Source organism: Heteronotia binoei, chromosome 21 (assembly GCF_032191835.1).
Source record: "Heteronotia binoei isolate CCM8104 ecotype False Entrance Well chromosome 21, APGP_CSIRO_Hbin_v1, whole genome shotgun sequence".
NCBI lineage: Eukaryota > Metazoa > Chordata > Lepidosauria > Squamata > Gekkonidae > Heteronotia > Heteronotia binoei.
Window position 1 is genome coordinate 77,249,011 of NC_083243.1, and position 18,792 is coordinate 77,267,802.

The 18,792-nt window shown below is 41.1% G+C and overlaps 1 protein-coding gene across 1 annotated transcript in view; it reads right to left on the reverse strand.

Annotated features, from left to right (window-relative positions):
- Nucleotides 1-18,792, reverse strand: part of CCDC9B (coiled-coil domain containing 9B) — a 126,470-nt gene that overhangs the window by 85,290 nt on the left and 22,388 nt on the right. The window contains exons 2-3 of the mRNA XM_060262346.1: nucleotides 11,426-11,539; nucleotides 8,559-8,663 (exon numbers count right to left, since the gene is read on the reverse strand). Coding sequence (XP_060118329.1) covers nucleotides 8,559-8,663; nucleotides 11,426-11,539 — 219 coding nt within the window. The remainder of the gene's footprint in view (nucleotides 1-8,558; nucleotides 8,664-11,425; nucleotides 11,540-18,792) is intronic.

Below are 18,792 nucleotides of genomic sequence, written 5' to 3' on the forward strand. Positions count from 1 at the left end.
CTTTTCCCTTCTTTTGTTCTTGTTAGTATTTGGTATTTGTAAAGAAGTGACATATCTTTACACTTAGTGAAAAGTGTAAGTTCTGCGTTGCATAAGTAAGCTAATTTGGAAATGTTGTTGGAACATTATAAAGAAATACATTATAAAGAGAGTGCTGTCTGTATAGTCAGAGATTAAAAGTGTTGGAAGGTAGTAAAGTGTTAAAATAAAGTTTGCTTTCATGGTTGGAGTTTAGCAGGATAACTGTGGCACAGAAGGTTAAAATAGCTGAAAGTATTGGGAAGGATTTCTTTCTTTTAAAGTGGTAATGAGAGTTAAGAGTTTATTTTGGTGTACATATTTTGAGTAGCTAAAACAGATTCAGTTGCTTTCCTTGTACATTGTTTGGCAAAACCTTTTATAGACCAAACTTTGAGCCTTTCTCCTGCCAGGAGATTGGCATCCTCCAAGTCCTAGCCCCTCCTTTTGGAATGTTAGGAAACAATACAATATGTAGCTAAGATGGAGAAAGCAGGTTCTTTCTCCAAGGATTTTTTTTTCTTGCTGAACAGAGGTTTGCCTTAAAACAAAGCAGAGTTAAGTATTCAGAATGAATGTAAGATGAGGGTTTTTTTTTTTTTAAGTTTTTATAAAGTCAAAGGACAGTTGTAGATAAATTAATTTTAAGCATTTACGGCTTTTAAACCTGGTTTTTATCAATGTTCTGTAAATAAACAAGGAAGTTGTTGAAGCACAATTAGTGGGAGAAGAAAGTGCAATGTTTATGTCATTGGTTATAAAGAACATAATGCTTTAACCCTAAAAGGGTGAGGGCCAATGTTCCCTTTAAGATGAGTTGGCATGGGCAGGCTCATGGATTTCTAGCCTTCAGCTCACACTTTTTGTAAAAGTAGTCCCAGAGCACAACTGCCAGTACTCGGCAGCTTAAAAGGAACATTGGTAGGGTTAAAATTATGCACTATTAAAAAAAAATGCACTATTATATCAGAAGTTGTGGAATAAAAAGTGAGATATCTGAATTGGACCCCCAGAGGAAATAACATTATCTTAAGCGGACTCAAAGTTTTAATGGCAACCTTGTGTGCTGCCTAGAGAAATAACTTTTGTTGAGAAATACTTTTAATAGTAGTTTATAAGCAATAAAACAGAATAATGCTAGTTATGACAAATTCCAGATTTCTAAAATGTAAAACTAATGGAGACTTTTAAAGGACAAGAAAAGAAGGAACATGATAATGTAAAATTTACAAAACCTCCAGATCAAAAAGCTAACCAAATCTAAAAGATGTTCCTCTACTCCAGGGAAGTGCTGGTTCTTTCCAAGCAGTAGAGGAGAAAAGGTGCAACGATATAAAGGGAACAAGGGGGAACAAATGGCAGGAATAATTAATTTGGGATGGTCTGGCCAAACCTGTACTTCATGTTTTCAAATGTAAACTCTATTAAAGAGAAAGGGTAGTTTATTTAGGTTAATAAAACTCTTAAACATTTTGAAGGGAAAAAGAAAATGAAAATGCTAACCAGTAAAGGTGGGGAATTCAGATCCTGAATTTAGCAGGAGCTCACAGGAGAGCAGCTCCTGAACTTTTCTGATGGCACCATCTCTTTCTCCCCATCCAGCTACCTTGTCTATTGAAAAATAGGTGCAACTGCATAACAATCCCTGGAAGAAATCCACCAACTATTTTTTTTTACAATACCCCTGATAAAATTAATATCAGAAGAATTAAGGATTGGTGAAGCAAAGGGAACAGAACAGTTAATTATGTGTGTGCAGGTATCAGATTTAATTTTTGGATAAGGTTATAGAGAATAAGCTAACTAATGTGGCAGTTAAAAAAAAAAAGCTAAAGAAGAAACAATAACAGGGTTTTGGGAAAAGTGGCATTATAAAGTTTAGTTGAACTTAAGGTATAATTTGTGTAAGAGACTGTAAAAGCAAAAACGGTGGCTCTCCAAGCCATTAATTAAATAAGTGTTAAAGTGGTTGTATGAAGGGAAGTATCAGGGAGTTCAAGCCAAGATGGATATAGGAAATTTGTATGTTTAGGAAATTTTTAAATAAAACCTATATATTGTGTGTGGTGTATAAAAGTGGATTGTACTGCCTTGAAGAGGAAGGCTATCAGTTACTCTACCTTGATATACCTACTTCTATCTATCAAAATGCTGCTAAAAAGTTTGCCTCAGTCAGGAATAACTGGCTGAGTTATTATGTGTTATTTGGATCAGCTACTGTCCGTGCTGTTTTCTTTCTTCAACAGAAAAGCCTTGCTGATGCGAACGCTGTCCCTACACCAACATGGACTGGGTGACTGGGTTTTAGTCAAGACTGGAAAGGAAAGGCCGTTGTCTCAGCAGTGGTTAGAACCTTGCCAGGTGACACTAACAACGTAAACAGCAGTTGGCACAGCAGAGAGTGGCTGGATGTATTACACATGGTGAAAGAGGCTCCAGCAGCAGTGAATTACATGGCTGATAAATAAAATTGTTGAATGGTAGCATAAAATCACAAACAAATAACTTTTAATTTAAGTTTTCTAAGTGTTAAATGGACTCTAAAAAGATTGTTTTATATAATTCATATTGTTTGATACATTATTAGAACTTTGGAGTAGGAGTAGGTTGCAAAAGGGAGATTGTGTAACACATATAAGGTTAAGGTTTACCAGAATGACAGGTGGCTGGACCCTATCGGCAAAAATTGTTGTTGGTGTTGGTGATCTTTGGGATCCAATGCCCTGGAACTGGAGGAAATACATGGATCCGCCACGCTCATTATATGTTCCAGCAACATGGGAAAAGCTCTAGATTAATTTATGAGCATCCCACATCAGTAGCAACGCTGAGTCTGCTACCTGGACTAATAAGTGAGCCCCCATTAGTAGTAGGGTCCTTACAAGCATTATCTCAACGATCAGAATGCGAAATATTGTTTGTCTCCCCCTCAAAAATAGGAAAAACCGGATTAAGGTGGTTTAGATACAGCAAGTTGACCCCAGGCTTATGTTTCTGTTGCATTCATAGTGGGGTATGGAATTCTAAAGTGCCGGGCTTCAACCAGGCACAAGAAAGAATGAGCAAGCTGAGTAACTACAGCGCTTGCACAGACTACTTCTGGTTGTCAAAACCAGGAAATCATACACGGGGGAACAAAACTCTCCTGTGGGGCAAGACAAATTTGGGAGATATTTTTCCTGACATACCAATGTTCCAGGCTGATTATTCAGGTAAAGGTAGTATATGTTCAGGGATGAAAATAAAAGATCCCAACCTGTGGTTTTTCTTTGATAAATGGGCCACTAATTATCATCCTGGGTACAAGAGAGGGGCATGTGTTGGGATAGGATTCTTAACATTCCCAGTACAGGTGTTGCCCAAGCATTCCCGGGTAAAAAGGGAAGATCACCTCGGTCCCAGAGACGGACAGTTAGGAACAAATTGCAAAGATGAAGTAATTGTGGGCCATCAGCTCTCAGATGATGCAGGCAGCCGCATAGGGGGAGGATTAATAACAGGTCTTTTAACATTAGGAGCCTATCCAGGAATAGTGGCACAAGAAAATCGTAAAAGCATAATAGGTCTGACCTGTAGACTAGAGAAAACGGTGAATGCAACAGGGAAGGTCATCAGAGAATTGCAAACTGAGATAGAAGAATTAAGTCAAATCCAGCTACAACATCGGATGGCCCTAGACTATTTGTTAGCACAGCAAGGAGGATTCTGCAAGGTGATAGGAACACAATGTCATGTGCAGTTTCATGATTTAAACAAAAGCATAGAAATGCACTTACAAGAAATGCAAACTACTTCAAAGGAAAACTATGAAGGAATACAAAGTCCCTGGAACTGGCTTACCTCCTGGTTACCAGACTGGGGGTGGCTCAAGAGCATATTGCAGATCGGTATGATCATAGTGGTAATCAGCATCATCTGTTGTTGTTGTCTCCACTGCTTGCCGGTGTGTAGCAGTGCTTGCCAGTCAGCAATAAAGAAGCATACCAAGAAAGGGCAAGCTCAGCTGATGGTTGCAAAGTTTGAGAATGTTTCAGCTCAGGTGAAAATAAAAGAGTAGGGATTGAGAGGAGTGAAATAATGAAATGAGCTGAAACAGGAGGAACCAAATGTAATGTCTTAGTGATTGTTAAGGTGCAAGGAGCAGAACCGGGTACAAACATTTAGTAACCATAGCACAGGGGTAGTAGCCATTGTTAAAACGCAGAAACCGAAAAGAAATAACACGGCTGAACAAGCCATGGCAACAGTAAGATTAATAGCAAATAGAGATTAATCAGCAATAGAAATTAATCAGCAGCAAGTACGCAGGCGTAATCAAGTAATGAATATTAACTGACACACCCCACCTCGGGGAAAAGTAAATTTAAATGCACATGCAATGTATGTAACGGGAGGGGTACATATCAAGGAGGGGGTGAAGTAGGCGTGCCGGGTAGCCTGTACCCTCTAAGTACCTCAGCCTATGGGGAAAGGAGGAGGGACTCATCGGCCGGGAATAAAGGATAAAAGGGTATGTATGGAACTAATCAGGGAGCTCGTTGAAAAGCGACTCCCCTCCTTCTTGATATCAATAAAGTTGTATACTTCAAAGGAGACTCCCGACTGACAGCTCTTTTTCTTTGCATCTCCTGGAGGGGCCAAGGGAGGCATACAAATTGTCTCTAACAACATGATAGAGGTTTACAAGATAATGCATGGGATGGAGAAAGTAGAGAAAGAAGTACTTTTCTCCCTTTCTCACAATACAAGAACTCGTGGGCATTTGATGAAATTGCTGAGCAGACAGGTTAAAACGGATAAAAGGAAGTACTTCTTCACCCAAAGGGTGATTAACATGTGGAATTCACTGCCACAGGAGGTGGTGGCGGCCACAAGTAAAGCCACCTTCAAGAGGGGTTTAGATAAAAATATGGAGCACAGGTCCATCAGTGGCTATTAGCCACAGCGTGTGTGTATATATCAAATTTTTTGCCACTGTGTGACACAGAGTGTTGGACTGGATGGGCTGTTGGCCTGATCCAACATGGCTTCTCTTATGTTCTTATGTGAGGCGGGTGTTGATACTGCGTTGGGTAGTGCCAATGTAGACTGCACCACAGGAGCAGGGTATTTTGTAGACTCCAGGGGTTGAAAGTGGATCTCTCATATCTTTGGCCGAGCACAGCAAGTGGCGGATCTGTTGTGTGGGTTTGAAGACTGTGTCAATATTGTGGCGTTTGAGAATTTTGCCAATGCAGTCAGTGACAGATTTTATGTAGGGCAGGAAGGCTGTACCTACATTTGTGTGTGGCTCGGGATTTGGTGTGGATGGTCTCTTGGGGTGGAGGGCTCTTCTAATTTCTTGCAGAGAGTATCCATTGGCCTGCAGTGACTGGTTGAGGTGGTGTAGTTCCTGCTGGAGTTGGCTTGGTTCACAGATGCGTGATGCTCGGTGGATGAGGGTTTTTACAACTGTACGTTTTTGGCGAGGATGATGATTGGAGTTCTTATTTAGATAGCGGTCGGTGTGTGTGGGTTTCCTGAATATAGTGTGCCCGAGTTTTCCATCATCTTTCCTGGTAATGAGGACGTCAAGAAAGGCAAGTTGACCATTCTTTTCTTTCTCCATGGTAAACTGGATACGAGGGTGGACTGAATTCAGATGAAGGAGAAAGTTATTCAAAGCAGCCTCTCCATGACTCCAGATGGCAAAAACATCATCCACATATCGGAGCCAGCAACGTGGTTTTAGGAGGGCAGATCTTAGTGCTGTATCTTCGAAGGTTTCCATGTAAAAGTTAGCGATGACAGGGCTAAGGAAGTACTTCTTCACCCAAAGGGTGATTAACGTGTGGAATTCACTGCCACAGGAGGAGGTGGCGGCCACATAAAGAGGGGTTTAGATAAAAATATGGAGCAGAGGTCCATCAGTGGCTACTAGCCACAGTGTGTGTGTGTGTGTGTGTGTGTGTGTATATATATATATATATATATATATATATATATATATATATATATATATATATATATATATATATATATATATATATATATATAAATTTTTTGCCACTGTGTGACACAGAGTGTTGGACTGGATGGGCCATTGGCCTGATCTAACATGGCTTCTCTTATGTTCTTAAATAACACCGGCGGGGGTCAAGTAATGGGGGGAGGGGTGGTTAGAAAGTAATATATGAGATAAATAAAAAAAAATGATTAATGATATAAGAAATAGATATTGTTACCATATGTTACTAAATAAAATTGTTTTAACTAGAAAACACTCAGAGCTGTTCTCGGGCTCCCCTTCTTAATGTGCCAACCTGGAATGCCAATAGGTGTGATATAGGGATAACATTTTCCCCTTCAATAGTTATGTCTTTGACAGGCTGTCTCATCTGGGATTACTTCTGTGAATTGCTCAGTCAAGAAAGTTGACTACATTCTTTAAAAATGCATATTTTCTATTGCTTTCAGGATCTGGGAGAAGGGACTTTCATGTGCTATATTAATATGAAGATAAAAGTAATCATAGCAACTGTTACATCTCCAAAATGGTAATGTTTACACTGCCCCAGATAGAGTTGCCAATCTGGTTTGTTGCCTGAAGGACTGGTGGAAGGAAATGAGAGAGGAAATGGGGGCATGTGCTGGCATTGTGTCTCTGTGTGCAGATGTCATTTCTGGTGAAAATCGAAAGTAATGTTGTGGAATGTTTTTGCAAATCCTAGAGCACCCCATCATCTCACTTCTGGTAAAAATGTGTCAGCACGCCGTTCTCTAGTCCCTAAATGCTACTGGGGGGTGCCAGCTATGGCATGGCAATCTAGCCCCAAAGCAAGCATTCCTGTGATGTTCTGTGGTCTGGAATAACGTATTGACTGACCTTGACTATTGTTGCATAGACACTGGCTTTATCACATATTTAAATGGATACACAATGTATACTTCAGCTCCATTCCTAAAGCTGATGAACAAAAAAAAATCTGTTAACAAGGAGTTAATTTTTCTGCTATAACCAATAATTCAGGGTGACTGGAAAAGGCTGCCACAGCCATTTTTCTCACAAACCTTCCACATTTTTCATTACCTGCTTTGGATACTACTTAAAACAATGAAAAATGTGATAACTTGCATCAGTCCAGAAGCCCTCTCATCTTTAATTGACTTAGGTGAAGGGATTGCTGTCAGGAAGACTCACCTGTTATACGGGGAGTCAGGCTAGCAGTAGAAATAAAGTAGCTATGGACTGGATTAGGGACTAAGCAGATGTTGGATAAATAAGCACTCAAACACTCTCACTCGGAAAACCTGATTTAAACTACAGGAGGTAGGAGAACAAATACATGAAGCTGCCTTATATGCAATCACATCATCAATCTCTCAAGGTCTGTATCATGTGCTCTGTTTGGTAGTGGTTCTCCATGGTCTCAGGTAGCCTTTCACATCACCTACTACCTGGCCCCTTTTAACCTGAGATGCCAAGGATGGAACCTACTTACAAAGCAGATGCTCTACCACTGTACTGTGGCCCCTCTCTTTGAATGCAATGCTATAAGTGTGGGGTTGCCAGTAACCTAGAGGGAGAAAAAATGTCCTGCCCCCTTAATAGAGGCTTAATGGGATGCTATTTACCATGTGCTTTTTTTTTAACCTCCATGCCATGAAAAGCTTCATCTGTCCATTTCCACACACTAAAACTGGGTACAGATGGGCAGCTTTGGGTGCACTGGAAGCATCTCAGATTGGTCCAGTTCAAAATGGAGTGGATTATTCCTGGTCAGACGCTCCCACGCGAGTCACCTGTATCCCTCACAGGGGGCGCTTTGGTGTGGTCAGACAGCTGTTGCACACCATCACCTTCGCATGGTTTGGGTTTCTTTTCCCCCCACTCATTTTAGTGGTCATTCACATATGCACTCATGCGCTCATGGGATATGAGTTTTTTTAAAAGCCGGAAGTGGCTTGGGTGGGCAGGTAGGTGGGTAAGACGCTGGGAAAGGCAGATGGCATGCGGCAGAAGAATTTGCTACTGCTTTCTAAGTGGTAGCTTTTTGAGCCACCGCAGAGACACCGGAGGACAGGGTGAGTGCAGGAGCTGTACAGGAGACAGATGTGCATGCTTAAACTTGATTTTTTAATCTGTCTGCCAGTCGCCCCTGTGTCAGCTTAAACTGCTGGTCTGGACCCAGCCTACGTCTCTCTTAAAGAGACAGGATATTTCTCTCCAGGCTGCTGGCAATTTTACAGTCATTATGATGTATGTGACTTCTGAATTTTCTTTTTGAGGTTCAAAGAGAAACATTTGGGCAACTCTGCAAGCCTTCTTTGTTTTCAAAATAGATTTCTTGCATGCACATAATTTCCTGTCTTGTACATTTCAGGACAGACACACATTCCTCTTTGTGGCTGCATGAATCCTGAGAGTAGCCTGGAGCCTGCTGCTCTATTATGTCTGTTCCAATCAACTCTCATGATCTGTCATGGCTCAGAGGCCCAACTTCATATGTATGGAATATAGAAAATCCCTTTTGCAAAGGAAAAAAAGAAAAGATGCTTACATTATGAGCTTTGGTAATAGTGATGGTGAGGCCATCTGCCCTGGGTCTCCTTGAGGTGACAGCCATTCCCTCCTGTTCTGCTCGCTTTCTGTCCTCTTCTATCTCCTGGAAAAGTGACATCTGGATCCAGTATCAGATCATATTAAACTATTAAAGCAAGCTGAAAACAAAAAAAACTAATGTGCTGAAACAAGGAAAGAAACAAATGGATACTTTGGGAGACTCTACTTTTCTCAGGAGAGGGCCAGTGCCATCACTAGATTTCATAATATCAAAGTTCAGGTGTTCAGGATTTTTTCACCAGAGAACTGAAAAGCATTTGAAATAAGGTTCATTATCTGCAGCATGTAAATCTAGCCAACTTTTCACCATTGTTGAACAGGGTTTCAGATAAATTTGTGACCACCAGGGGATGCAATGTCTTTTTCAAACCACTTTCAACTCTTACAGTTTTGTCCTGTCTCTAACCTATGAAATCTCACTTATCCAAATGTAACCTGAAAACATTAGTTCTCCATAGAGAAAACTGCAACTGGATCATTAGTGAATAAAATGTACAGTTGACTTGTCATTAGCATGCTGATGACATCATACTCCAGAGTTCTGGAAAACTCACCCAGCAGATTCACCCAGATGTTAAACAACACAGAAGACAATACTAACTACTGTGGTTCAGCTCATGTCCAATGCTGCCAACTAGGCATCCTCTTCTAGAACAATACTCTGACTATGTTCACTCAAAAAAAAAAATTAGTATTTCCTGGTGTAACCCTGACTCCACTAGAGGGAGCTACAGAGTACGGCTTTTCCCTACAAGGAAAAAAAAGCGCAATTTCCCTTCTAGACTAGAAGGGCCTGAGGTTACAGGAAGGAGCACTCCCAGCATAGAAGCACTCCTTGCTGTGAATATTTATATATTGTTCTAGGTATGAAAATTATCTATATTTGTTGAAAGGGAGGGTTGTGCTTATATTAATTGATTATTAGTCTGTATTTTGATCACTGATGAGCTTATTTGAAATGGATGTTATAGAAAATGTCCCTTATAGACTAGAAGAGCCTGAGGTTACAGGAAGGAGCACTCCCACCACAGAAGCACGCCTTACTGTGAATTGTTCTAGGGACACCATAAGCGCCTGTGGAGAACAGAGAGGGCATCCGAGCAAAGAGGCACAGCTTGACCTGGAGCATCTTCCTCAAGAAAGACTGGTTAAACAAGAGTCAGAAGGACTGAGACCCCAGGTCTCTCAAAAACAATAAACAGGCCTGAAATGTTATGATTGTTGTATATATTTAATTTCTGTTTCAGTACAGTGTACTTGGTTTTGTTGCTCCCTTCAAAACTGCAAGTGTCACAAAGTGGGATCACACTGACATAGATGTGAACTTTTCCCTCAGTTCTTAAATAAATAATAATATATATACATCATTATTTGGCACTTTCTCCATAAACTCCATAGGTTACACTGGCACTGACTCCAAAGTCCATAGCATTTCCACCCTGTTTGACCATCAAGGTAATTCTCATGATTTGATATGCTGTGTTGATTCTCTGAGATTACCTCTGAGATGAACCATCGCGAATCTGATGTGAAATTCTTATTCATGTTGTTATCCAGGGCCAGCCCTAGACAAGTGCCCTAGGCAAGGCTAACTTCTGCCACCCTCACCCCCACCCCCATCGCACTGATAACCAATTTTCAAAAACAGATGAATTGACACCATGACTTCCAGGGGGCACCCCCCCCCCCAAAAAAACCCCACCATTTAAATCAGCAGAGATACTTACATCCTGGTACAACAAGGGTTGCCAAGCTCCAGGTTGGACCAGGAGATATCCAGCTATTACAATTGTTCTCCAGGCAACAGAGATCAGTTCCTCTGGAGAAAATGGCCGCTTTGGAGGGGGACTCTATGGCACTGGACCTGGCTGAAGTCCCCACAAAGGTCAATCTTCTCCAAGCTCCAGCCCTCATATCTCCGGGTATTTCTCCACCCAGAGCTAGCAGGAACTCCTAGCTAGTGCTCAGCACTGAATGTTTTCAAACAAAAAGTTAGGTGGGGAATGCCTAATTTGGCACACCCCCAGGGCCATCACTTTAGGAAGATGCCTAATTTGCCTAATGGAAGGACCGGCCCTGTTGTTATCACACAAGTACTGATGTAAACAAGGCTGATGGGGGGGGGGAGAATCCAATGAGTCTGGTGGCCTGGTCTCCAAGAAATTGGGTGTTTGTACCTATAAAATTAAATATTTTGTCAGTTTTGTGGAGGGCTGTATTAAATGAATTGGAATTACCAATTCCCACCTAATCCGGACAGTAAGTATACCAATTTACAGTTTGGCCAGGGGTCCTGGAGGTTTTTTGCCATCTTCTGGGCATGGAGAAGGGGTCACTGGAGGTGGGGGGGAGGTAGCTGTGAATTTCCAGCATTGTGCAAGGAGTTGGACTAGATGAACCTGCAGGTCCCTTCCGTGATTCTATGATTCTAACTATGCTTCTAAGTAGTGGTGCTAGTTAAATCAAGACTAGACCTTCACTTGCATTGCAAAGCACAGGAGGACTGAAGATCGGCTGTAAATCAGCCTTTCAGCATGAACTTTTTAAATGAATCCTTTTATCAGATTCAGAAATCTGATAAAAGTGCATTTACAACTGCCTTTCTGTTTTTCACACTTGTACTTTGACAGTGAAGAAGGCCTGAAAATGTGAATTCCATCAAAGATGATACTTTGAAGCACAGCTGAATCAGATTTAAATAATAAAAAACCCTTAGCATATACTATCAAACTGCAAAGTTTTATGAAGGGTCAGAAACTGAGCTAAAGAGCACCACAAACCCAAAGAAGCTAAAGGCAGACTCACTTGGTATCTTCTCATAAGTGCTTCGTTCTTTTTCCGCAAAGCTATGATTTTCTTATCTAGTTCAACATCCTTCTCCTCTTTCTTCCGCAACACCAGATCTTCTGCAGTGGCATCCTAATATTGCAAAAGGAAGTGCTTTAGTAGATTTAGATATATGGACAATAATATAAGAAACCGTCCATTCTCTCTGTTTCTGCTACAGTGAAGGGGCAGCCCTTGAATAATTAATTAATACCCCCAATAATAATATTTGTCATATTGAGTAAAAAGATGATTTGTCTTCAAACTAAGGGTTCTGTTGTAAAACTGCCATTAGAAACTGACTCTACCGCCCAGTGGGTGTGAGTTCCAGCTTAGATTAGATAAGGGAACAGCCTCCTACAGGCGATTTGCTGTATATAGATAAGTAAGGAAACTTCGTCATGGAATTTTACCAGTTGGAATTTAGTGGAGGCGGGACCCTTTGAAATCAGATAAGCCTGTGTGCCTGCCTGCTTGTTTTCTGTGTGAATAAAACTGTCTGTCTGTAGAATGATTTTAACTCAGTCATTTTGGGGGCCTATGCCCGACTGGGTTCTGCTTATGGTACCATAAAGTAAACCTCACTTCAAACCAGTAAGTCTGTGCAGACCTCGTTATTTCTCTGCTTCATTTGAGTGCATTGACCAATGGGAAAATAACAGGGTAAGACATTTCCTTCCCCTTGGGGTGGCTGCATAACTGTCTGCCTTCCACCCTCGTGGCGGGAAGACCGGACTAGGCACCACAGTCACATTTTTGATCAAGTTCAGCTCTCTCCACTCCGGTGGGAGAAGGTGTCCGGTTTACCAACCAAGATCCTGCATCTGGTTGAACCGACATGTCCAGGGAATCAGAAGATCTTCAGGATTGTGAGTATGAACTGTCTGAGAATTCTGATTACCTCTCCTTAAGAGAGACGAAGGGCCTGATCACCCCTTATGCTCTGTCTATTAGGCTCCACTTTGGAGCTGAAGCACAGAAGCTAGGATCTGGAAGGATTTCTGTGGTGTGTGTACATGTGTGAATGAGAGGAGACGAAGCCCCTAAGCAAGAGGGATTTTCTCTTGCGCAGTTCCCAGTAGGGCGACCTCACTGGGTCATGAGAGAGAGGAATTGAAAAACCCCAGGGCTCCCTGGCTGCCAGACCCCTTACTGGCAGCTGCTGTTTTCTGTTTTCCCTAGAAGTGTCTTGTCTAAACGTCTGGTCCCATGGGTGGAAATCAGTCAAAAACCCTGCTAGAGTATATGTGTAAAAACTTCAAGGAACATTTCTGTGAAATCAAACAGGTTGCTAAGAAAAATCAGGAACTCCAGCAAAAGTTAGAAGCTAGTATTAAAGAAAAGGAAACTGCCAAACTTTTGCAAACTGTCCTAGAATCTTACAAATCCACAGAGAAGAGGCTAGAAATTCTAGAAGTACTGGGTAAGAGGAAATATAACAGAACAAATGTAGAAGTTCAGCTTCAGCCTTCCTCTCCTCCTCATGCAAATGAGAACACAGTCCCTGTTTCAGTTCTCTCATCTCAAAATCATGGAGGAAATGTGTTCTCTGAGCATACAGAGTTCCACACTCATGCCACAAGGTATTCCTTTTAGCAAAAACTTGCTCCAGGCACTTCTACACAACCAAATCTCACTCATTCTTGCAAGAAGCTTCCTGCCCTTAACTCATCCCACTTGGGGAAATTAAAAGCCAGATTTCTGGGGAATGTCAGAGAATGGTAGTTCCACATGGGCAGGCAAGGCTCCTTTGTCCCTAAACCTCCCCCCCCCCAAGAAAAATCTAACTTTTAAATTTGAATGTCTCTTAGAATAGAGAAACCTGGCTTTGTAAGGTAACAAAGACCTCTCTCCCCTTAACAAAAAAAAGAAACAGAAAAGCAATGATTTGGACTAAAATTAGATGAGGCCAGTTCTCAGGGTGAGACCTGGAGATCTCCTGGAATCACAGCACAAAGTTCCAAGCTGCAGACTCAGTTTTCTCTGCAGGGTAATGGAAGTTTGGTGTGAGTGAGAGCTCAGAGCTTGGTTCCCTTGGGATCGCACCTTTCTTTAGACTTCCATTCTAGATCTCTAGCAATCTGTCCTGTCTGGATATGATAACCCCATTCAGGAAATAAAACTAACTGCAGAGAATGTGGCCTTGCCCAAAATATCAGGTCTCTGTTAGTCCAAAAGAACTTAGGTTCAGCCCTTTTAAAATGCAGCCAGGATGCAAACTAAAATACAATTTATTGCCATGATTGAGAGAGAGATTCAGAGAGTTGTACCTTTATTTTCACTTTTAAAATGCCAGAACCAAATACCTCTGAGAAAGAAAGATTAAACTAGTTTTGTTAAATATTTACTGCTTCAGTTCTATAAATTTCAGGCTCAAGGAAAGGCCTCTGAGCATGTACAGAGAGTGCCTAAGATCAGCCCAAATTGGAGCCTGGCCTAGAGAAGTTAAAGATTGCAAATTTGCAGTCCTCCTGCCCTTCCCCCATTAGGGAAGGAATGCTAATCCTCTCCTCCTTACTCAATCTGAAATCTCAAACAGAACTAGAAAAGGCAAAAGGAATATAATTTTTTTTTAGAATGCAGTGCCCTGAGACATTAAGAAGGAAAGAAAATTTTCACCTCAAGTCTCTCCTCTTAAAGCGCAAGCAACAAGGTGTCTTTAGAGAAAGAGACCCATCTTTGTTTATAAATCAGATCCATAACTAGCCAGGGAAGAAGAAATTTGGTCATTTGAAAATCTTAACTATGTGACTAAGTTGATGGAAAACTCCAGGTATCACCTTTTTCACATGCAAATAACGAAACATCCAGAGCTTGAATTTTCTCCTTTCATAATGCGAAAGAAAACCTTGTCTCTGATACAAAGTTAATTCTGTCTCCTTAAGAGAAGTAAATTACCAGTATCTTTGCAAAGAGTCGAAGTTTTCTCTTTTGCAAAGAACTTTTGTCCTAGCATCTTTCACTGGATTTTGGCTAGGAAAACTTTTGCAGACCCTCTTTAGCTGTTTTAGGAAAGAAAAGACACTTAGCCAAATTTAGTCTTAATTGTAGAAATAAATGTAAAATCTGAGCCCCCCACCAGGCAGATATCTCATCACCTTTCCCATCTTTTGTTTAAAAGTTGCTTAACCTGAAAAAAACTGTATCCTGAAAAATTTATCAAGATCAGATAAAAGAATCCTGGGATTAACTGCCCAGCAAGGTTTATTATCTTCTCTATCTTTTGTTAAACCAATTTTCTCTCTCCCAGCCTTAGAAAGAGAAGGATCGTTTATATATATGCTCCATGGTATCTAAGGGGGGAGGCCCAATTGAGATATTTTTCTGAATTCTCATCTTCTCCTGATTTTAGGTTTAAAGATACAAATTCAAACTTTTGAAATTATGCAAGAATGTCTCCACAAACAAAATGAGTAGTTCGAGAAGACCACTCCCAGCCAGGAAGATGCCTGGAGGGAAGATGTGCATATGTTGAAAGAAGCAAGCCAGTTTGAAAGCTCCTTGGCTTGCTCAAAACACTACTTTGTTTTGCAAGGGTGCCAGTCTCCAGGTGGAACCTGAAGATCACTCCAAAAATATAATGTAATGCCCAGAACATTAAGGCTAGTGCCTCTAGGAGAGCAAGTGTCCAAGAAAATGGACTGCATGCCTTGTAATCTTCAAATTTAATCCAAATATTCAGAAATCTACAGCCTGGAGCTGGCATCCCAAAGTTTCACTTACAGTTAATCCTTCTCTGCTAGAGAAAAGGCCCTGCCTGTAAACTACCCTGAAGCTAAGATTTCTCCTAGATTAGAAGCTTTTCCTCTGATAATTTTTTTTTTTTTTTGCTTTACCTTTTGAGTCTGAAAATATTTTTCTAGTGGCCGTTAGCAGTTTTCCCTGTAGTTAGATTTTGTAGCTTTAATTTTAAGGGGAACACTTTTAAGATATTCAGCTTGTGATCTCCTTTGTTTTAAAGAGATGGTGCACCTAATAGAAGATCTTTTGTTAAGCTTTTTTTTAATCTGAGACAATGGGTTAAAAGTTTATATTTGCAATTTTGGGTTTACATGGAACATCTTTTTCTGCTAAAGCAATACAGTATCAAACCTTTTGGAAATTTTATTTCTCTTGTGATTTTTGTTAAATACATCTCATACCAGGAGCATGTGGTCTTCAAGTGTTACATCTAACACAGTTTTCTATCTTACTTTGAACTGCTTCCCAATTTTTCATTCATTTAAATCTGAAAATTCCTTTTGTTGTTGGTACTGAATTTTTATTTTCTGAAAAGAACAGTGTTTTAAATTCTACCTCACAAATTTTGGTTCCTACAAGACAAATTTTGGTTCATTTGAAGTTATAGCATGTGATATAGAAGAACATCTGTACCCTTCCTTGGGTGGAACTGCCCTCTCACTGTGCATCTTCTCTCTTAAGTCTTGAGAAACTAATAGTTTTACCAGTGACCCAGTTATTCTCAGTGTTGTGTTTCCCATAGAAATACCTTTTCTAGATTTGTTGGTAATTCACTAGGCAGAATTCCTGAAAACTCTTGGTCTTCATTAGAAAACTGGACTTTAATAATGTTCTGCATTCCTCAAATGTATGTCTTCATTTGCTTTCTTAAAGTCATTTATAGTTATGTTCCATCTATGAACTGTGCATATCAATCTTCCTATTTAGCTATTTGGTGAACCTCTTACCTGTGGAAAGAGGCATCTACATGCTTATCTATCTTATTTTATGCCTCCATCTATAGTATCTTCTTAGAGCTTGACCCTTTCTGAGTGTTTTGTTTAGAAAATTCTTTCTATGTTTCATGTTCTTACCATGGTAGGACTCCAATTCTGCTTGATTTTGTGTTTCAATCCAGTCTCCAGTCCTGACCAGGCTTGCTACAGGTTTGCTACTGGATAACATTTCCATTTGTTTGTTTTAAGTTTCTCCCTCTCCATTATTTCAACCTTCTTCGTCAAGGTGCATGTTTTAGCACCCTGCTTTATGCATCCATTTTGAATTATATCTTTGCACAGCCCCACACATCTCCTTTGCTGTGCAAGCTCCTTACTAGGTTTTCTCCTAAGTCAGGGGTAGGGAACGTACGGCTCTAGAGCTGCATGCAGCTCTTTCATGACCTACTTGTGGCTCTTTGACTGGCTAACTGGAGCAAGGAGGAAATGTCATTGCGGGCTTGCTCTGTTCTCTCAACAGCAGCATCTCTGGCTTGCGATGGCAGCATAGAAGGGAAGGGGGAACTCTTGCGAGGTTTGGGCACAGAGCATCATCAGAGCGGTGCATTTTGGGACTGGCTGACTGGAGCAAGGAGTTGTGTGCAGCGGCAAAAAGGAGCATTCAAATTCAGGACCCTGCTTAAGCTGTGAGCTTTGCTGGGACTTTGGCTGGCAGGTTAGAGCCGCGCTGCGAGGGGTGAAAGCGATGGGGGGGGAAGAGAGGGGGAGAAAAAGGAGCATCTCTGGGAAAGCGATGGTGGTGCTGGCACGGCTCCTCCTGCTGCTGGGCTCCTGGGCAGGCAGCATCTGAGAGCAGGCGGGCGGGGGAGAGCCTCCCTCTCTTTTCCCTCCTGCTGTTGTGCTCCTGGGCGGGCGGCACCTGAGAGCAGGTGGGCGGGGGGCCCTCCCTCTCCTTTCCCTCCTGCTGCTGGGTTCCTTTCCCTCACATGCAAGGGTGGTGGCGACGAGGGAGGCCCGGGCCGTGCGGGAACATCACCTCCTCAGAGGGCCAGGCTGCCTCCCTCCTCCCCTCCCTGCCTCTGGACCCAGACAGTGTTTGGCCCTGGCCTCCTTCAGGAGTTAGAAAATAAAGGTCAATCTCTCCCCCCCCCCAACACTTTCCACCTTATTTATAGAGGAGGAATATGAATATAAAGGCGTTTCTTTCTCCCCTCTCCCATTTTATAAGGTTTTTGGAGTCTGAGCTTTTACAGTTTCCCAACCTGGCTGCATGTGGACCTTTGCATGAATATAGATGAGACTTCCAGGCTACGTCGCTTTGCTAGCAGGTGGATTCACGAGTTCTCCTGCTTGTGTCTCCCCCTGATCAGCCCAAAGAGACCTTGAGGGGGTCTCTTAGGCATGGGGTTTTCACAGTGGAACGGGCGCGCAACGGCAGTTGCTCCTGTTCCTTCTGTGTGCTCTGAAGCTCTTTCCATCGCAACTGCTAATACAGCAGTAAGAGGCAAACGCTCAATTGCTTGCCTTTCTTTTCTTTAACAAGCTTTTGATCTATCACCCCTCTGTCTCAAGCATGACAAATCTGCAATGCAAGTAAAATTGCTTTCAATTGCCAAGGGCTAATGGGTCCTTTTTACATTCTAATGACTTAGTAGTTCAAAGTCAAAGAACATCTTTAGATACTATAAACAATTTGAATTAATCGGAATATGGACATTTAAATCGACCCAGATCATAATTGGATATTTGTTAAAGAGATTATTATTTGGATGCAATACGATCTGAACAAAATGAGATACCTGTTAGAGGGATTTTTCCTTGTTGTCTGATTTGAAATTCATACGTTAACATCTAAAACTTCAGTTGGAGGAGACTGAGAAGGATGGGCTATCTGGGACTCTTAGCTACTTTTTAATCAGGATTAATGGACTGAGTTTGCTGACAGAGAAAAATGGCTTTGCTAAGTGAAATTTCTTTAAAAAAAGACATTTTGAGCCGTTTAAAATCTCTGAGGCAAGATCTTGGTTTATTGGCTGACTTGGTTAAGAAGCAAATGGCAGCTTTTTTGCTGAAAGGTAGAGAAACCTCAAATTTACATGAGCAGAGTGCTAAAGAGAACTTGGTGATGTCTGTGGAATTGAAATGGGAGACTGAGCTGTTGAGAAATCAACAAAAGAAAATTAAAATGGAATCTTGTGGCGCACTTAAAAAAGAGGACCGGAAATGGAGACCGACTCAAGCTAGGTTGAGAGGAACAAAGTCTGTGGAATTTTTCTCATCTCCTTCAAGAAGGGTGACTGCATTAAGAAGTAAGAAGATGCATTTCAACCAGAAAATCATGATGTGGAAATCTTTCAGAAAGAAGAGTCTCCTGAATTAGATTTTCCTCAGTGGATAGCTGGAAATGGACTTTGAAAGAAATTCTGATATGTGAAATTAGAAGGCTTCTAATTTCTTTTCTTTTGTTTTGTTTTTGTTTGTTTTGGGGCTATAATAAGCTGTCTTGTTTAAAACAATATGGATTTAAAAGTTAAAGGGCTAAAAAGTTTTTGAAAATAATTTTATGTAAAAATAGTTATTTTAGATTAATTTTTCAGAAGGCAGATAACATAATTTCCTGACAAATTGCTGAACTTGTTTTTAATAGATAATTATATTAGTTTCTATGTT